Source organism: Carassius auratus, chromosome 3 (assembly GCF_003368295.1).
Source record: "Carassius auratus strain Wakin chromosome 3, ASM336829v1, whole genome shotgun sequence".
NCBI lineage: Eukaryota > Metazoa > Chordata > Actinopteri > Cypriniformes > Cyprinidae > Carassius > Carassius auratus.
Window position 1 is genome coordinate 5570795 of NC_039245.1, and position 21203 is coordinate 5591997.

General features: G+C 38.3%; 1 protein-coding gene across 11 annotated transcripts in view; it reads left to right on the top strand.

Annotated features, from left to right (window-relative positions):
- The window catches only part of caskin1 (CASK interacting protein 1), an 82596-nt gene that overhangs the window by 53043 nt on the left and 8350 nt on the right, over positions 1-21203 (top strand). For 3 of the 11 annotated variants that reach the window (XM_026204819.1, XM_026204786.1, XM_026204835.1), the window contains exons 3-15: positions 7717-7814; positions 8004-8149; positions 8484-8579; positions 8706-8836; positions 14328-14436; positions 14893-15013; positions 15104-15198; positions 15586-15733; positions 17258-17488; positions 17775-17801; positions 19261-19365; positions 19876-19991; positions 21009-21108. In XM_026204819.1, the coding sequence (XP_026060604.1) occupies positions 7717-7814; positions 8004-8149; positions 8484-8579; positions 8706-8836; positions 14328-14436; positions 14893-15013; positions 15104-15198; positions 15586-15733; positions 17258-17488; positions 17775-17801; positions 19261-19365; positions 19876-19991; positions 21009-21108 (1523 nt within the window). The remainder of the gene's footprint in view (positions 1-7716; positions 7815-8003; positions 8150-8483; positions 8580-8705; positions 8837-14327; positions 14437-14892; positions 15014-15103; positions 15199-15585; positions 15734-17257; positions 17489-17774; positions 17802-19260; positions 19366-19875; positions 19992-21008; positions 21109-21203) is intronic. The other 8 variants (XM_026204864.1, XM_026204827.1, XM_026204794.1 and 5 more) reach the window with 7 other exon arrangements.

Genomic DNA, 21203 nt, shown 5'->3' on the forward strand with positions numbered 1-21203 from the left:
ACCGTGTCGTGAAATAATTATCGTGAATTGCATTGTATTGTGAGTTGAGTGAGTTGTTAAATCCCTAAGTGACATACTTGCACGTAATTAAAACAACAAGCAAAATATTATTATAGACAATTAATATCGCACACCCCTATAATCTAGCATTACTGCATTCTAGAAAAATACTGGATTTTTTCAACCCAACTTTGTGTCAAATATGGACTAACCCAGCTTTTAGGTTAAAATTTTTATTTAGAACTTTAACCCAGCAGCTGGATTAGTCCAGATTTTGACTCAAAGTTGAAACAACCCAGTTTTTTTTAGAGTGGTAAACTTAAAACAAAATTTGGCTCCTAAAAGAAAAAATTTTTAAATCCTTTTTTTGTTGTTGTTGTCTGCAGTCAGTGTAATGAGCACAACCTATTCCCCGGACAGCAAAGGCGTTGCGGTGAAGACAGAATTTCACAGAATTTGCACCTCACACACAAAAGCACACTTGTGCACATGGTGGATGGGCAGACTGCCATTAACACTCACTGATTCTCACATGCGCAGATGGATAGGCAAGCATGCGCCGACGCACTCTCACACATATGCAGTCAGGCACAAATACACAAACATCATCTAATAAAACTACCCTTAAACCAATCACAGCAACACACTCTCTAATCATATTTCAAATGACCCAAAAATACAACAGGGGCCTGTCTATGGCATTATATGTGTGCCTCAATCCTGAGCGAGTAATTATAAGGATTGAGCACCGAGAACTATATTTTGCAAGCACATTACTTTTTATTTTGAACAGAAATTAACAATCGCAAAAAAAAAAATTGTGCTGACTCCTTCAACCTCTTAATTCCATGTGCGCTCAAACTCTCAAGAGTTGAGCGTGCACAGAATTAAGAGGTTGAGAGAGAGAGAGAGAGAGAGGGACTTGACAGGAGCGCAGAGAATAAGTTTGTGAGAGAGCACCTGAGTAAACTATGTGAGAGGGGTTATTACTGCACGTTAATAAGGATAATAGCAAACAAGTAAAAGCATTTTTTTTTGCTCAGACTACTTTTTGTTTTGCGATTGTTAATTTCTGTTCAAAATATAATGTAATGTGCTTGAAAATTATAGTTCTCTGTGCTCAAGACAATTACTCGCTCAGGATTGAGGCACACATATAATCCCATACCTGTCCTGCTTTGAGCTCAGAGATCCATAGATCAAAGCCTGTATTAGTTTGCTGTAGTCTGTCAGGATGTAAAACCGCCAGAATAATTAAAAAATCTCTTCTAATGATCACTGTCACTGAACAACGGTGGCATTCATCATCACAGCTCTGCTTCATGGGTTTTAAGAAAATGAAAGCTGTAACTCTAAACCGATGAATACCTCCGCACAGCCTGTATCCTCACAAACGCCATCTAGTGTATTCACATGCACAGCCTTCCTCAGGCCGAGTTCACATTTGTATCAGCAAGATAAATGACTCGACATTAATTCCTTCTCCATTTATTATTGCTTTTTTAAGCAGAGATTAAATTATGTTGTCTGCCGAGTAGAGAATAGAGCAGCAACAGTGAGAAAATGGAGTGGAATGGATCCCGCTTTTCTGAGGTTAAACTACCACTTGGACGTGTGATGGTCCTTCTAGCCTTTAAATGACAGTCAGACATCAATATCACCCTCCCCTGCAATCAGCAAGTGTAAGTGACAAGACATACACCCAAGTATGGTGACCCATACTCAGAATTTGTGCTCTGCATTTAACCCATCCAAAATGCACACACACAGAGCAGTGAACACGAACACAAAAACACACACACACAGCAGTGAACACACCCAGAACAGTGGGAAGCCATTTATGCTGCGGCTCCCAGGGAGCAGTTCAGGGTTCTGTGCCTTGCTCAAGGGCACCTCAGTCATAGTATTGTCAGCCAAAGACTAGAACTCACAACCTTAGGGTTAGTAATCAAACTCTCTAACCACTAGGCCACAACTTCCCCTTTTTTCTACTTTTCTTTCTTTTCTTTTTTTTTATTATTTCAGTGACATGCAATTTGTCTGTCCACAAAATCAAACAAGTATCACATCCAATCAGAAGCATGTGTGAGCGGACTCTCTGAAAACTCCCTGCACAAGACGAAATGGATAAGATTATAATTTAATTCAGAATTTTAAACTGTTTTAACATTATATTGATTCTCTTTGCTATGGAATAAGCTTGTTGGTTCTCATTGAGTTCATAGTTTTAACATACATTGTTTGCTTTCATTTATTCAGTTAACATTAAATAAAGCATATAATCAGTATGTGAGATCATCATAGCATGTATGTTGCTCCAGCCGCAGTGTTGCAGAAATAGAAACTGTTTCTAAAATAGAAATCAATGTCACTCATCGCATGTATGTCGTGGCTGGTTAAGACAAAAACTCTGATTAACATGGAAAAGATACATTTTATCGCGTGTCACGTCTGGTTTTGACATAGTGTTAACAACAGCTTAGTGTTTAGCATACTTGTTCCACCACTCCGGCCTTGCGAGGAGCTACAAAAGTCAGAAGGCTGATCTCTTAAAAAAAAATCTTAAATTTAAAAAGAAAAAACACATCTCTCTTTAATAATACCTCAAATCATGCAGCTTATTATTTATGCCCATAGCATGGTGCCGTGACGTTTTTAAGAATAGAAGAATAGTAATGTTTCAAGTCAATTCAAAGTATTAAATGATTATTCTTATTATATTTGAGATGCATCAGGAGCACAGGAAGCAGCAGGAGCACATCATGAGGAATGTCAGGTGCTTGATGCTGCTAGGAGGATTCGGGAGTAGATTGTTCTGCTGGGTATCTGCAGGAACAATAAAAACAAAGACGCGTTAAATGGGGTGACACTAAGCAGTGATTTAAAGGCTTGTTGTGACAATGTTTTAGAGAGATTTGTGAAGGCAGTGTGTCTAAGTGCCACAGGCACTCAGTGTGAAGGTCACTGGTACTGACAGCCGCACAAACACACACTATCATAGCGGTCAGAGTTGAGGCCCAGCAGGGCCACAACAATATAGAAGTTTTTTTGTGGATTCTGAGATGAAGTCTATTCAAAATGAGAGGAAAATTGTGACATGACTGCCATCTGCTGTGAGCCTGTGTTCACCAGGCTAATTATAATGTGATTGTCTCTATACCGCATACCATAACATCTTAAATTGACTGTGGATCACACCAGACCTGTCTGTCCATTACTTCCAGATGGATTCATTCTGAATCAAATCAAATCTGTCTCCCATGACCTGATAAACATAGGGTTGATGGACCCTGTTTGTGGGGGCTTTATCCTCCGTTTTTCTTTTCAACCCACATAAAAATCTAAGATTAATATAGCTGCCAGCCCCCTAAAAAAATCCTTGTTCTTAAAGAAATAAATGATTCTTTCAGCCACAACAGTAGAGTTCATTTTCAGGTGAGAAGCTGAGCCCTCCAAGACTTAAATCCTGAAACAGCCCCTACATGTTAGCTTTCATCTCCAGAATGTGTTCGTATTCAGAGTATTTCCAATTTTGGTGGTGGAGAAATCCCAGAATCCCAGGATTCGAGTGTTTCCTAGTTTCCTAAGATGATTCATTTAGATTAGTTCATTGATTTGTTCATTGTCTAATCACTTAGATTTAATATTTATGCTAGCAGGGAGTCGATTTGATTTGATTTGTTAAAAGACATTCAACATTCATGACTAAAAATAGATGAATCATGTTTTTTTTTGGGGGGGGGGGGGGGTGACAATAAAGCAGGTACTGTTGAGCATGTTCCTTACCTGATGAGCGTGACTTTTTATTAGGATATAAAAAGACAGTTTTATCATAATGTTTATCATAAAACAACAAAAACAGGTATCATGTCATTATTATGTGAGCACCACATGAAACGAGCAGCAGTTCTCTAATTAAACATGCAGATGATGCTAATTTTTTTTTTTTTTTAAATGAACAATGTTTGTAATGCTCATGATTATAAACAACCTAATCTCTAAACCTGCTGATGTCTTTAAAGCACACAGTTTGGGCAGCTGTGACTCAATGGCGGGATTAATGATGCTGTTCTTTTATTGAGTGCATTACCACGCTCAGTGAGCATTAATAAATCCTTAATTCTTCTGTCTAAACCCAATCAGCTAATGACTTTTCATTTCTTGAACTGCAACTCTGCAGTTTCTTCCATGCAATTCGTCATCTTTAGACTTTTATTATACTTTGGGGAGCCTGTTGGAGCCTGTATATGTGCCCACTAAGTAAAATAATTAGAAAGAACAAAATTGCCTATCACAGCTATTCTGATGATACCCAGATTTACCTAGCCTTATCTCCAAATGATTACAGCCCAATTGACTCCCTCTGCCAATGCACTGATGAAATTAATAGTTGGATGTGCCAGAACGTTCTTCAGTTAAACACGGAAAAAATTGAAGTCATTGCATTTGGAAACAAAGTTGAAACAAAGTTTTCAAGGTGAATGCATACCTTGACTCTAGGGGTCAAACAACTAAAAATCAAGTCAGGAATCTTGGTGTGATTCCGGAGACAGACCTTAGTTTCAGTAGTCATGTCAAAGCAGCTAATTAACTAAATCAGCATACTATCATCTAAAAAACATTGCAAGAATTAGATGTTTTGTTTCCAGTCAAGACTTGGAGAAACTTGTTCATGCCTTTATCACCAGAAGTGTGGACTATTGTAATGGGCTCCTCACCGGCCTTCCCCAAAAGACAATTAGACAGCTGCAGCTCATCCAGAACGCTGCTGCCAGGATTCTGACTAGAACCAGAAAATCTGAGCATAGATTTTAAAATCTGAGATTTTAAAGTACTTTTACTGGTATAGAAATCACTTAATGACCAAGGACCGAATACTTTGCAGATTTGCTCACTGAATATAAACAGAACAGTCAGATCATTAGGACTGAGTCAGTTAGAAATACCAAGGGTTCACACAAAAAGAGGGGAGTCCACTTTTAGTTACTATGCCGCCCGCAGCTGGAATCAGCTTCCAGAAGAGATCAGATGTACTAAAACATTAGCAACTTTTAAATCTAGACTCAAAACTCATCAGTTTAGCTGTGCATTTATTGAATGAGCACTGTGCGATGTCCAAAATGATTGCACTGTCTTAAATTCATTTTACATCAATTTTTTTTATCATTTTCAAAGTTTTTAAATTCCTTGTTTTATTTTTGTGATTATTTTACTTTCTTTTATGTAAAGCACTTTGAATTACCATTGTGTATGAAATGTGCTATATAAATAAACTTGCCTTGCCTTGCCTTGCCTTGCCTAAGGGTTCCTGTTATCGCTGCCAAACTATATAACGAAAAAAGAAAAATTAAGAGAATGCCACACTGTGACTTTTTAAAGCTTTTTTCATATGAGGAAGAATTCTGGTACATCATTTGACAACATGTTAGGTATCTTCAGTCATATTAGTTTTAGACAATAAACCTGGTTAAGGTACATTATCTTTTTTTTTACTATAACATAACATTTTTAAATCAGACATGCTGCTTAGTGAATGGAGGAGTGCTGATGGTGCTTCCTTTGGAGGGAACACCTTGGGCTTTAGTAGTACCCTCATTAAGAAAAGTAGGTCAGGTGGCATGTGTGTATCTTGCCCTGTAGTGACACACTCGAGAGAAAGACGTACATGCATATATGAAGAGACAGGGCTGGTCTACTTATAGAGAAAGTGCCACAAAGTGAAGAGAATAATGAATATTGTATGGGATGTGGAGCCTGGGAAAAGAGGGATGCTTGTTGGGGAGAGTGGGGTTTTCTGGCCCATCCCCCAGCATGCTCTGCTGCAGCAGCACAGTGCAGACCTGCATGATAGTGCCAGTGAGAGAGGGAGATATGGGTCAGACAGGGTTCCTGTGAGTTTAGTATTCTGCTCTGAGCTGCCACACTCAAAGGGTTTATATTCACAGCAACCAGAGCCTCACAACCGTATCCTTGGTTACTGCATATTTTATGCACCAATCACAGGGATTGAGTTGTGACAGAAAATCCAGTGAGGGTTTTTTGTCTCTGCCACTTTGAAAAAACGTCTGCACTAATGGGTAAAGAGCACAGGACCCTACTGCACTCTTGACATGCTAAATCATAATGCATTGTGGGTATATACTAAAAAACATAAAGAATATTCATTATTTGTGACCCTGGACCACAAAACCAGTCTTAAGTCGCTAGAGTATATTTGCAGCAATAGCCAATAAAACATTGTATGGGTCAAAATTATCGATATTTATTTTAAAATTATTAGGATATTAAGTAAAGATCATGTTCCATGAGGATATTTTATAAATTTCCTAGTGTAAATTTATTAAAAATTAATTTTTGATTAGTAATATGCATTGCTAAGAATTCATTTGGACAACTTCAAAGGAGATTTTTTCAGTATTTAGATTTTTTGCAAGCTCATATTGTAGATTTTCAAATAGCTGTATCACAGCCAAATATTGTTGCAAACATTTACACTTAAGACTGGTTTTGTGGTCCACATATAAGTATTTGTCCACTACAGTGAACAAAAACTTTCAAAATATTGAAAACTAAAATAAATAAAAGTTCTTTAGTGGCAGTGATTTTCTGCATATTCTAAATAGTCTGAAATGTTTTTATCTCTTTTTCAATAATAAGACAAAAAGCTGAAGCCTGTAATGTACTGTTTGTGTTTGGAAAGTCACAGATATTTTTGGTGCAGCATTCAAGATGGAATGATTAAATCTTGTATATACAAACAGACAAACACAATTTGCTGTCTCATATATAATCACGTGGTCTTACACTGCCAGACTTTGCTATTATCAAAAACAGCTGAGCAAACATTCACACAGTGACACATGCACACTGATGAATGAGGCTGCAGTTCAAACACAGGCTCCTCGTATTAACCTCAGACGTTCAGTTCTATGAAAGTTAATGAATGCTCTTGTAGTTCAAGTGTATGTGGCGGACAGTATTGTCTGCCAGTATAGTCTTTCGTAAAGGCAGTTGATGTGGTCTAGCTGCAGGGAGGCACAGGAGAAATCAGGAGAGCAAGAGACATTAACATCTGTTAAGTGCTGCTGGTCTGCGTATTAACAGGGCCAACTATAAATCAATAAACAAATATTAATTATTCTTTTTTTGTCATATACTGTATATATATATATATATATATATATATATATATATATATATATTTACTTACACGCTTATCATATATACTGGTTTCCATTTTTTGTGGCAACATTTCATAGAGGTAACAATTCTTATACTGTTTAAACTGTATTTTCTATCCCCGTACCCTAACCCTGCTTCTAATCCTACCCCTCACAGAAACCTTCTGCTATTTTAGATTTTCAAACCATTTCATTCTATATCATTTATAAGCTTGTTTCCTCATGGAAAACAAAAACGTTCCAAATTTACTGGTATTACTGGTATTACTATACTTGTACACACAGACACTTGTTGTTTGATAACCTAATGCTGATTCATACTAAAAAAATATGACTAAAAGCTCCATTTACAACAGTTTTTTATTCATTCCATTCCAATGGAACTAAAATGGAAGTTGATTTTTGAATTGCGTTCAAATTCAGAATTACAGTTCTGCATCCTGTTTTTTACCTCAATTCAAATTCACCAAAGGAATTTGCGTTCTCAATTAAATTCTGACTTCCTGTTTATGTCATTTTTATGTGTTATTCAAAGATTTTCACCACTACACCACGCAGCTCTCAATGGAAATGTGGAGGTTATATCGCTGTTGCTGGAGTCTCAGGCCATAGTGGACATCAGGGACCAGAAAGGTACAAGAAAAACATCAGTGTCATTTTGTCAACTTCACATTTGTCCTGTTTTGTCACACAGATAAAAAAAAAAAGTGCACTATTGCTTTGGATGTCACATTCAAACAACCTGAAACAAGCTCAACTCTAATATGTAGGTATATTTTGCAGTGCAGTAATATTTGAAGTGTTTCTTTTTTTATGTTCCAGGCATGCGGCCTCTGCATTATGCAGCTTGGCAGGGAAAGTCAGAGCCCATGAAGTTGCTATTGAAGTCAGGCTCCTCAGTGAACAGTCAGTCTGATGAGGGTCAGATCCCCCTGCACCTGGCTGCTCAGCACGGACACTATGACGTAGTGAGTACACACTGCTACAACACCATGTCCACTGCTGATCAAAGACTCCATATGAAAAAAGATTTGACATGTGGTTATGGATACTGACAGCTTGGAGCCAGAACCTGACGAGTAAATGCTTTGATGCTAGATCATCCCACACTCATGCATTTAATGCAAGGAAGAGTTCAGTTTTAGTAGATACTGTGGCTATTTTCTCCCTCTGAAAGACTTAGTTTTTTGTTTAAATGTTTAAACATGGAATGTAAATGTGTCATTGTTTTGTGTGGCACTAAAAAGCTGGGAGGTGTGATATTTTTATATTGTTATATTATTTTATATTACCTGTTCACAGTCTGAGATGCTTCTGCAGCATCAGTCGAACCCCTGCATAGTGGACAATGGAGGGAGGACTCCATTGGACCTTGCTTGTGAATTCGGCCGGGTTGGGGTGAGTCACACACTGCTTTTTTGGTCTCTGTCAAATTACTTTTACATCTTTTTCCTGTCTCTAGTTGGCTTTTGTGCGTGCGTGTGTGTGTGTGTGTGTGTGTATGATCATCTGTTTGCTCTGCAGGTGGTCCAGCTGCTACTGAGCAGTAACATGTGTGCAGCTCTATTGGAGCCCAAGCCCGGAGATTCGACTGATCCCAATGGCACCAGCCCGCTGCACCTCGCTGCCAAGAACGGACACATCGACATCATTAGGTGAGCTTTCAGAGCCCCGACGACTCGGATGGAAAAGACAGGATGCATGGCTCCGATGCTTTTCTAAAAATAGAAGGCACACCTCTAGTGTGCTTTTCCAGATTTCAGACTGTCTGTGCCGGGTCGATGTTACACTTCTGTTTACCAGACACTGAAAATAAATCAGGCCACTTTAAAATTTAATAAATTAAGCCACTAAACCTCCTGGGATAAGAAAACTTTACAACAACATCGCACACTTAAGAATGAGGTTTCATTTCAATTAGGTGTCATGAATTAACAATAAGCTAAATATTTTCACATTATTTATGAATCTAGGTCAATTTTATATAACAGTTCAATAAATGCATTGTTTATTATTATTATTAATAATAATAATAATAACAAATATGCAGTTTTTCATTCATTCATTCTTGTCTGTTCATAATACATTAATTAAGTTTAATTTATACAACTTGAGATGTTAAAAATGTAAATGTAGAACATAGAAATTAACATGTACATACTAAAATTCTTAAACAGAAACAGTGCATGTTTTTCATGTGCTGCTGGCGATGATACATCACACATAGGAATCTCTCGTAACACATCTGTAAACCTGTTGTGTGTGAAAGAAAATATATTTCCTGTCATATCTAAGCCTGATTAGTCACAGTTTCACAGTCCGCATCAGCACAGCGTAAGAAAAGCTGTAATCAAGCTGCAGCATGTTTTCGCATGGTCAAGCTACAGTCTTCTTTCGTCAAGCCTACGTGACATAATACATAATGGAATTTTAAAAGAATAGTTTACCCAAAAATGAATTTACTGACAATATGCTCATCCTCAGGCCAGTTTGTTTCTACACTGGAACAGATTTGGAGAAACGTGGGCCTGCTGTGTGTGTTTGAGTGTTAATGGATCCATGTGCTTGATGAAGTGAGACTCTGAAAACAGACTCGCTCTCATTGATGCTAATGAGCAGCCGATGAACATGTGATGATGATGATTCAGGCAGTATGTGTAGGTCAGAAGTGATGGATTTACTGCCACTCATGAGAGAGAAGGGGAAGCAGTCAGTCACTTAACATATATTACAAGATCCATACATCACATGTTCAACAAAGCCATTTCTGCTCTACTGGTCCCGAAAGGAACTGCAAAAACTATTTATTTCAAAATAGTTTTCAAATAATTCCCTAAAAACTCTGCCATCATTTGGTAGGGTGAACCTCTTTTCCTGGACATGTCCTGGCTGGGATTTTTAACAGGCCTAAAATGGGTTTTGGCTTTGTTTGTCAGTTTTTTTTCCCCCTTATTGTTTAGACCAAGAGGTTGTTTTCCATGGTCAGTTACTAAAATATTCTGGGGAAAAAAATTAGGCAGTCGTTAATGACATTATATACATTTTATTTGAAATAAATATTTTATTTTATTTTTATTTTAGCTACTGCTTTACTGAGTATAATAAGACTCACAACTTTATGTTTAATCTCACCATTCATTTCCACTAATTTTGACTTTGAGCCATTGATCTGTGTGTGTGTGTGTATTATGAGATCTGAGTATTATCAGAACTGGCCTGAAGCTCACAGATCGGCTAATTAGAGAAACTCTTTGATGAGCTATAAGTTAGTAATCATGTGGCATCCCACTGCATTATCATACAAATGGCCAGAGGTCCTCATGCAACTATTTACATTTGATGAGAAATCTATCGCCCCAGATTTCGATTCAGTCATGCATTTTGTGCATTGATATACAAGCTCAGCGAGTCAGACACTGGACAAGCCATGTCCTCCGCATCACCTGCTGTATCTGCGTACAGACAGCTGTACCTGTCTGATGAAGGGCATCTTTCCTTCTTTTCACTGGGAACATGAGCATGGTTGAGTGGGCCTGTCCCCAGCCATATTCCTCTGGGTTTTTCAGGCCCCATCCACTCCCTAATACAACACACTGCCATCCATCATTGTGACAGCCAGAGCCAGACCTCCTTCATTATCAGACAGAGATGAGAGGAAGATCAAAGGTGTTCTGCACTGTCCTGCCTTTCCATCCTAATGCTACACTGCACGTCAGACATTTTATTGGACAACAGTCAGACTGGAACAATTAATCAATGCATCATATAGCACTCCCAAATTTTCCATATTTGATTGAGATATATATTAAACAAATTGTATTATGTATTGTCTGCTTTTTTAATTTCAGCCCTCTGGTTATTATGATTATGATGATACATGAATAGGCTCGGTGTCAAGCCCTGTAGATAACAGGAATACCAGCGCAGTCGCCAATAATGATCGATACTTGGTGTCAATACAGTTGTCACGTGACTGTTTGTCAATGTATATTTTACAGCAAAGTTGTCAAATCGTTTTTAGGTCAAGGGCTGGCTTAGTGTTAATATCATTTTATGCTGGGCTCTATTTTGTTTAACCTTGGTGTACCTATAGAGAGTGCTTACCAGGGTCATTGTAGTTAAGGAAAACTACAACCTAAAAACAAGTTTGTTTTGATGTGCTTAAAATAAATGTTTACTGAAACAAAAGAAAAAATAAAACAATTCTATTTTTAATTTAATTTAAATGTATGTACTTAAAAACGGAAATAAAAGTAAAATAAGGAAAAAAACATACCAATAAAAATGAGAAACACAGCAAAATTACCAAAACTTTAATCGAATTTAAAGTATAAACTTTATTAATATATGACTATATTATGACATATAAAAGCCTCTTGTGAATGAAATGACTTAATTTCATGTGCTCCCTTTTGATATCTTGATTTACCCTAGAATTGGTTATTATTAAAGTTGATTCTGGACTTCATTATGTGCAAGAAGTGTTGTTTTAGTATCAATGAGATCTTATTATAGGTTTTATTATTTAGTTTTACTATTTGGAATTAGTTTTTCTTTTAATATTTTCAGTTTTTACTTTAAATTCAATTAAAGTTTTAGTAATTTTGCTGTCTTTTTTATTGTTAAGTTTTTTTGTTTAAATATGTCAACAGTCTTTATAAAAAATGTTATGTTATTTGTATTTCAGTTTTTTTAATACACAGTTAAATTAAATAAAATTTCAAATTGTTTATTTTTTCTTTTGTTTCAGGTGTGTGTGTGTGTGTGTGTGTGTGTCTGTGGTTATGTGTATGTGTATATGTCTTTATAGCAGCCATATCACCCTGTAGCCCAAGACTGGTTGCCCTCTGAAGCTAAACAGGGTTGAGCCTGTCAGGCCAGCAGGGGGTGCTCACCCTGTGGTCTGTGTTGGTCCTAACGCCCCAGTGTTGTGACGGGGACACTATACTGACAAAAAGCACAGTCTTTCGGATGAGACATTAAACTGAGGTCAGTCAGGGCTCTCTGTGGCCATTAAAAATCCCAGCCAAAACCCTGGCCAAATTTGCCCATTATTGCTTCCTAACTATACCCATACACTGATTGGCTTCATCATCTCCTCTCCACTTATAAGCTGGTGTGTGGTGGGCGTTCTGGCGCAATATGGCTGCCGTCACCACCCAGGTGGATGCTGCACACTGGTGGTTGAGGAGAATATCCCCTTCTATGCAATTGATTACCACTTACTATGACTGCTTTATTTTACATCTGTAGTCAAACCTGAGCACAAGATTTGATCCAAAAAAAAAACTGAATTTCATTTTGTCAAACTTCATCATCCAATCAGTTATTAGTCTAGACTTTAAGTCTCAAAAGCATGCGTTATGAAGATGTGAGTATTGTTTATTAAACTCAAAGTTGTCCAGGGACAAATTGTTCACTTAAGTGCTCAATGTTGTGTTGTGTTATCTTATTGTATCCTGCTGTATTGCAAAATATAGTATCATGAATATTCTATGCTTATATAAATACTTACAAATTTAAATATTATCATCTTGCATGCTGGATTGGACTCTTCAGTGATCTGTTTTTGAGCTATTAACCTTGGTGACATGAATTCTTGAAGAACATTACCAACAAAATATAAAATGACAAGCTAATTTGTACTAGATTGTTAGGTGTCTTAAAGAGTATAAAAGTAGCTCAAACATCTCCATGTGATCACCAGGTCTATCACTGCACATTTGACACTCATCATTAATTATCCTGCCTGGATTGTACGTGTTGCTGTATCACACGTTAGAAGAAGACTGTTACATGTGCCCACACAGCACCCACATCTCTCTTTCTCTCCAATCCAGCACAAGTCCAGCTCTGATCAGCCAGGAGCTAATTATAGGCCACATGAATGTGCAGGTTACAGCAACAGAGTGCAGGCTATTGCAAGGCTGTTAATAACATCATTAATCCAGTAACCCCAAAGGCAGTATGCATTGCATAAATAGATTGATGCAATGAGGGAAAATATGAAAGCAGGCTTCATTTGTTGTTCACATCTGTGAAAGAAATGGATCATGGCACCTCTAACTAAAGCTGTTACCTTCATATTAAAATGCTATCTTCTTAACTCAGTGTCATGTACGTGTGTCAACACTCTCATACCTTTAATTAACACAGATGAATGTGGCCATTTGCCCACTAGCAGAAACACAATGTTTCCAATGTGGGCCAATGCACAGTGACAGTTCAGCACACAATATGTGCATACCCGACATGACCAGTCAATATGTTATTTAATCTGTTGCATTTTCCAAAAGAGGTCGAGCACGAGAGGGCATTGCGTATAGCTAAAACTGTCATCTTGGCAGCTAATTTTAGGGGGAGGTGTCTGATGCGGCAGCAGGGCCAAGTTCTCTCACCCTGTTTCCCATCCTCCTCTCTGTAGCCATGGCTCGGGCCACCTGTGTTGGCTGATGTCCTGCTGTCATAATTGAATTTAGTCTAGTGTCAGAAGGTCATGCTCTATCTAATAGAGGCCGTTCAGTCATCGGGAGGCTGATTGGCGATTTTTGGGCAGTTTTGCAGTGCTTAAGTTTTATATAAAATGGAAGGTTGAGATGAGGAAGACTCTATTTTTTTTACATTGTGACATAATTAGAAATTAGTTTAGCATGTGCAAGATGTTGATGCATTGGCCAATGTGTTATAATGGGATATAAATAGAAACATTTGTTAATTTAGTTCTCATAGCATAATCTGGGGCAAGAAGCCACACCGGGTGAAATTTACAGAATGTAATTTTTATTAGTATATATGAAACATTACTTAAGTGTCATTAATGTACAATACTAAATCATCTTACTCTACACCTAATTACATGGCGCTCTGGAATACTTGATTCTGATTGGTCAGATGTGGCATCCTGTGATGTATAATGACACTAAACTTCATATTCTACTTGGCAACCAATCTCATACACTTGCTCTTTTATTACTCTGTGGTTTCTTTTTCTCACTTGATAAAATAATTCAGTAACTTCAATATTTAATGTTTGTTTATTTATTTTGTAAGTAGCTGTGTAATAAGCAGAATAGTATACTGCATAGACGGCAGGTTTTTATCGCAAAAGGAGTCAAACTAGTTACTTATTATGTCCTCTGTTAATAGATTGCTGATCCAGGCTGGGATCGACATCAACAGGCAGACCAAATCGGGCACTGCCCTGCACGAGGCTGCGCTGTGTGGGAAGACGGATGTGGTGCGCCTCCTGCTGGATGTAAGACAGAGAAACTTTCATTGATCCTTGAAGGGAATTTAGTGGCGTAACAGCAGCAACATGGAAACTAATAAAATAAAAAATATAATTTATAATTGAGAAAAGCACCAACATTTAATTAACTGACTGACTGACTAACCCATACTGTTTGTGATAGCATTGATTGTATTTAGAACATAACTGACTGTTGAACATATGTGTACATAATTGTCTTAAACCAACTTCACTAGTGAACAGTTCACCCATTTAGGTTCAAACTTGGAGATTCAATGATATGGTGGTTTCCACCAGGTTTTGGCTCTTAGGTTTGAATTATTTTGAATGGTGTTCAACCTCTTTCTACATCAGAAGTAAAAAAGATGAAGCTTTTATGTTTCATGGAGAAACATATATCCCGTGTTAGTTCAAGGGATCTCAAAAATGTTAAAAAAAATGTATTTAATTTTCACCTTACAGAGTGGCATCAATGCAACAGTGAGAAACACATACAGCCAGACAGCGCTGGACATCGTCTACCAGTTCACTGCTACACAGGCCAGCCGGGAGATCAAGCAGATGCTACGAGGTAAGAAAAACGGTAAATATACATCTTCTATTTATGCATGTTGTTTATATGTATGTTTATATGTGATGTGTAGTAGCTGATGCCATTTATATCTCAATGCAGATGCCTCAACAGCCTTGCAGGTCAGGGCACTGAAGGACTACAGTAACAATTACGACCTGACTAGCCTTAACATAAAAGCTGGAGATGTCATCACGGTAATATTCATAAAATCTGCTCTAAAACAAATGTTGAATATTTGCAGTTTATTTTACTCTCATGCATTATTAAAACTCAAACTGTGCTAAATATGTAGTTTTTCTAAAGCAATTTTGACTCCTTTCGACATTTGTCAACAGAGGGTGCTGTAGCCTTTGTTTCCCCCCAAATTTTCACAAATTATTTAGATAAGGGCCTCAGCTCCTTACTACAAGGTCTCTTCTACCTCTGTAATATTTACATTTTAGTATTTGAAATGTTAAAATTGTTAACACTGTTTAATAAGCACGAGACTTTAAATGAAGATAACTATGAAGATCCAGATAATGTGTATTGCCATTATTATACAGTAGACGACAGATGATGGTGACTCATTACTCATCTAGGTTCTGGAGCAACATTCAGATGGGAGGTGGAAGGGCTGCATCCATGATAACCGCACAGGAAATGACAGAGTGGGCTACTTCCCCTCCAGCTTGGTAGAAGTGATCAGTAAGAGGCCTGGGACTGCGGGTAAGAGAGGACAACAGGCGGGTCAGTGCTGCCACTTACTGAGACCTCACACACTCACAGATGCATAAGTAATGCTGATAAACTCACATGACCCTGATTCTATTTACAGCCAGATGTTCATGCTGCTCATGTGCACTGGATTGAGAGCGAGGCTGGGCCATCTGTTTTTGTGGCAACAACCCAGGGCAAATGTGGAGCATTTCAGCTCTTTTCTCATCTCGCTATGCTCAGTTTATATAGCATTTTATGCTGTCAAAAGGGAATCTGGTGATAATAGTGCCTTAAATAGTGGCTACATCTTCATCTAGATATTGATGGAACAGCAGAGCTCATTAGATTGCTCCCTCTGCTGGACTGGAATTTAATAGACACTTGTGTAATATATGTAATATAGTGTAACACTTGGGGCATCCAGATCTTCATATTCCTTCACATTAGCAAATAAGTACCACTACGTCCATGCTAGAGAACCTATCTTTGAGGCTGATGGTGTTAATTATCAGAAGAGAAGAGAAGAGAAGAGAAGAGAAGAGAAGAGAAGAGAAGAGAAGAGAAGAGAAGAGAAGAGAAGAGAAGAGAAGACCCGTTAAACCTGGTCTTGAACATTTTTAGTGTATAACTCATGGGAGGAATCTTTGTGCATCAAAAGACTTTTCTGTGCACCCATGCAGATTTATGCGGTCCATAAAGTGCACTCTTTCCATCCAGCGGGTTTATGTCCGGTCTATGGCTCTGTCTGGGAATGACAGCAGGGAACTAATCTATGTGTTCATTGTGTCTCATGCATCACTAAAGTATCCCACGTCTGTGTCTGCATCTGCTGCTTGGTCTCCTCCACTCCATTCATGTTTTTGTGCCCCGCTATTTATGACATTGTGCTTTTTAGAATATTTTAAGTACTTTCTTATAGTCCCTTATTTACTGACATTGCAGCTTTTATAAACACATTGTAACTGGTGTTTTATTTATGTAATTAGTGAAAGGAGGACAGTTCTCATTTCAGACAAGCTCTCTGCTAAGTCCCGCTGTGCTCATAAATGGTCAAATTGCACAACTGCACACCCACCCACGCACAGACTAAGTGAAAATAGTCCTGCATACTAAACTTCTCATTAGTATTTCTCCTCAGGGACTTACAGAAACAAGTATTAAGAAACACTTTGCATTTCACTACAAGCACCAGCTCATCTCCAATTCATTCACTAACCTTGCATTTCCACACATAGCTTCTATTTCATATATATATATATATATATAGAGAGAGAGAGAGAGAGAGAGAGAGAGAGAGAGAGAGAGAGAAAGAGTGTACATAAAATATAAATCGTCATTTTGGAGATACAGTTACACCCATTTCACTCCGTTCACACTGAACAGCTCGAAATATACACGTGTTTTCTTCCTTTTGATTTGTCTTTTATGGTTTTGCTGTTTTGAATTTTGTGATTGGTCGTGATTTTTTGTGTTAGGGTTAATTTGCTTTCCCTCTCTTATGTGTAACTGTTTTGTTTGTTGTGGTGGTGGTGGTTGCTGTGTTGTCGTATCTAGGTTCATGGAGTACAGTCACTTGTACCCAACAGTATCAAAAGATACGGCTCTGTGCGCCGGTGTGCGGCCCTGTGTCGCCCGCCGTTGCCATGGTGAATGGGGACTCGTATCATGAGATTCATATCCTGCCGCCTCCTCCACCTCCGCCACCACATTCCCATCTGCCACTTTTCACTTCCTTTGGCTATAACAGGTCCCCAAACACCTCAGGAGAGCCGCACAGTGGACAAGGTACAGATCCCCTAATCTGTCTCCACTGTATTATTATTATTATTATTATTATTATTATTATTATTATTATTATTCACAAAGCTTTAAGGAATGTTCAGTTACAGTTGTTGTCATTTTAAGTCTGAAGAGAAAAACAATAATCAATTGGTTCCAATAATTCCTTAACGTTTTCTGAATTTAATTTTTCTGAAAATTATTATTTATGAATTTTTCCTCATTTATGTTTCATTTCAATTGTTTTTTTTCTGACATTATTTTGGTTGTTGATTTTTTTTGTTTTTTTTAGAGACAAAGAATGACCAAGATTTGGCTAGTAAGTTCTTTTAACCAGCACAAAAGAGGTCCATAGCCTCTCTTTAACCCTTAAATTTCTCTGATCTTGGTGCTACGTTTTCCCTCTCTGTGATGACCACACCTGGCATTCGCTCCCCTGCCCCCTTCAGTCTTTCTCTCTTTTACACGTGACCAACAGGGAATGCACAGCCAGCCTCTCACCCCTCCATACCTGCATCTCTGCACAACATCAGTCTGTTTGTGTGTGTGTGTCGTCAATGAGCATCTGTCTGTTTCATCTCTCCTTTGTCTCAACTGTACTGATCTCTCCATGCATATACTAACTCTGATCCTTTCAGCGATTGTGTATCAAAACAAGCTTTGAAATTGGTATGGAGCATGTTGGTACTCTCGTGTACTCTGGATCGTCGTAAATTTGAATATGTTTATGTCTGTTTCAGTTGTAAATGATCAATAGTCGTCAGGCCCATGTGGCATCTATGCCCTCAGAACAGAATTTGAATGGTGACCACAACCAATCTGAATATGTTTTCAGCTATCAATGAAACTGTTGTAATTTCAGTTCCCTTTAACACCATGTTTAAATCAACTATGAAGAATCATGCTGGGTTTTTTTCTGTAAAATGGCAAAAAAAATTGCACATTCTGTCTTGGCCTGTTCATTTCAAAATAAGTCCTAAAGTCCTATTTACCAAAAAGATTTTAAAAATGTAATTCCAAATTCATATTCATGTAATTTCAAACCTATAAGATTGACTTTCTTCTGTGGAACACAAAACAAGATTTTGTAAAATGGTCCATACAATGAGTCAGAGGGGTCCTAATCAAATATGGTGACAGTGACTTTCATTGTATGGACAAAAACAGTTTACAAATATTCTTATTTTGTGTTCACGGGGTGAATAAATGATGACAGGATTTAAACTTTAGGCTAAACTTTCCCTTTAACAATATTTTTTAACAAATTATGCAAGACCTCAGTGATTAGAGACAGCTGCTGTAAGATGCATTTTTATTTGTATATGAACACATTCATGTACAGCACACTTGTGGTTTGATGGTTTGATGGAATCCTAATGAACTATGCTCCTGTAATGCACTGCGACACTTTTTGTTGTGATACCTATTTACATATATAATCATATATATCTGTATATATTATATATGTTTTACCAAAGTGTATGTGCAAATCAAGGCATATATATATGTATGCACGCACATAAACAGTACATGTTATTCTTTTATATTTCATGTACCTCTGTATATAAATGTTCATATATATTTGTGTTAGATATACAGTATATATATGCGTGCTTGCCTTGTGTGTGTTTGAAAGGGAAAGAGAGGCTTGTAGTCAAGCAGACTAAAGCGCATAGAGATAGTTTAGCTGTCCTCATGCCAGACCTTTCCAGGAAAACTTCTGATCCCAGGCAGGTGGCCAAGCCAGGGCACAGTTAATGGTGGTTTCTGTGTTAAAGGTTCTCGCGGCTCAGAGTCCAGTCCACATGGCTCTCCCACCCCAGCCGGTGGTCCCCAAGGTGGCAGCAGCGAAGAGATCTGGGTGCTGCGCAAGCCTGTGGCAGGTAACAGCAGGGCTGCCCCTTCATCATCCTCCTCTTCTTCTTCTCTCATAATTCCCCCTGCTTTGCCACGCTCCAGGTGCAGCTGCTGTACACCTGACCTCAGAAACCTCCTCAACTGCAGGCGTGTAGGCGCATTGAAAGACTCCCATTCACTCTGTTAGAGCAACATGCGTTAAGTCGTTCCCTCAAGAACACACATACAGACAATCCACAGATGTGTCTGTAGCCGTGTGTGCAAACTGCATTTTCAGTGAAGGCAGCGTGGGCTTGAGTGTGTTCGTATTAGTGACTCTGGTAACATGCCCTTGTGTCCATCAGTCACCTGGTCTTTGGTCACCATTGTTATGTAAGTCTCTGTCATCCCGTGTATCAGATCAGTGCATTGCAGAGGGGAAGTTCATAGTGGTGTGATTGGAGGGTTTAGGGCAGGTGTGGTCCAACTGGGCTGACGGTGTTTGTGTGTTTGTGTGTGTGTGTGTGTGTGTGTTTGCTGGGGGCTTGTTGTTCCAGGTGGAGACCGCAGCAGTGTGGGCAGTTCAGGCAGCGTGGCCAGTGCCCGATCTTCTGGTAGTGGACAGAGCGCAGGAAGCAGCAATATTATTCATGCACAGGCAGAGGGAGTCAAGGTAAGCTATCTGACATGCGAAGTGACTCAACTCCAATGTGGTTTGAGAAGATACCTGAAATAACTGTATTTATATGTGGCTGGTTAAAATAGTTAGAAGTGTCTTTGTTCTAGTGACAGCATTACCGTGTCTATTACAATCTCCAAGAACTGAAAAAGGGAGGAACAATCATTTCAACCATATCAGTCAATGACCTAAATAATTATAAATAATGAGCATGGACAAGCTAGAAAACATTTTAAATCAGTTACTTTTACAAGCTGTTCTGCCAGCCATAAAAAGGTTGACCTAGATGGTCTACAAGGTCGACCGTGACCCTACAATCTTATAGTCTAACTAACCTCAGTGGGAACAGCTTCAGCCAGCTAAAAACCATGTTCAACCAGCAATATCAGAAACTGGTCTACCAAATTACATGGTCTACAAGGCTGACCTTGACCCCACAAGCTGGTAGTCCAACTAAACCTGCTAGGTCCAGCTAATCACCTTAAAAGACAAGTTAGGAAACATGTAAAACCAATCTTGTCCAGAAGTTTAATCTTGATCCTACAAGCTGGCAGTCCAACAAAACTTGCCTGGATCAGATGATCAGCTTTAATTAATTAATTAATTAATTAATTAATTTTTAATTTACATTTTAAATGACCAACTAGAACCCATGTAGAGCCAACACTATCAGAAGCTGGTTTCTGTGAGTCCTAACCAGATTGATCAAGATGGTCTACAACATTGACCTCCACCCCAATAGCTGGTAGTCCATCTAAACCAGCTTTGCCCTAATACTGACCAATTATTGATGAGCTTCAAACAGCTACCATGAGATGTTGACTTTACCTACATTTTCTGGAGGGACATTTACACATCAGAGAAAAATCCATTGCTCATTTTTGCTAAGCTTCATTCTTTAAAGTTGAACACAAGTGAATGAGCATTTAAGTCCAATTGGAATAGTCAGTCAAATATCAATGATATTTCCGTGTCATTTTATTGATCTGATGAGCTTTGTTTATTCTGTAGCTTCTGGCCACGGTTTTGTCCCAGTCTGCCAAAGCTAAAGAACACCTGCTGGAGCAGACCAAGTCTTTGGACCACCCCTCTCACGCTTCCAGCAACAAGGGTTAGTGGGAATTTCAAACAACTGTTTTGAGAAGAAATCATACATAATCTTTTTTTTCACAAATTAGAGGCTTGGCTGCTTTTTCTGTGCTAGAT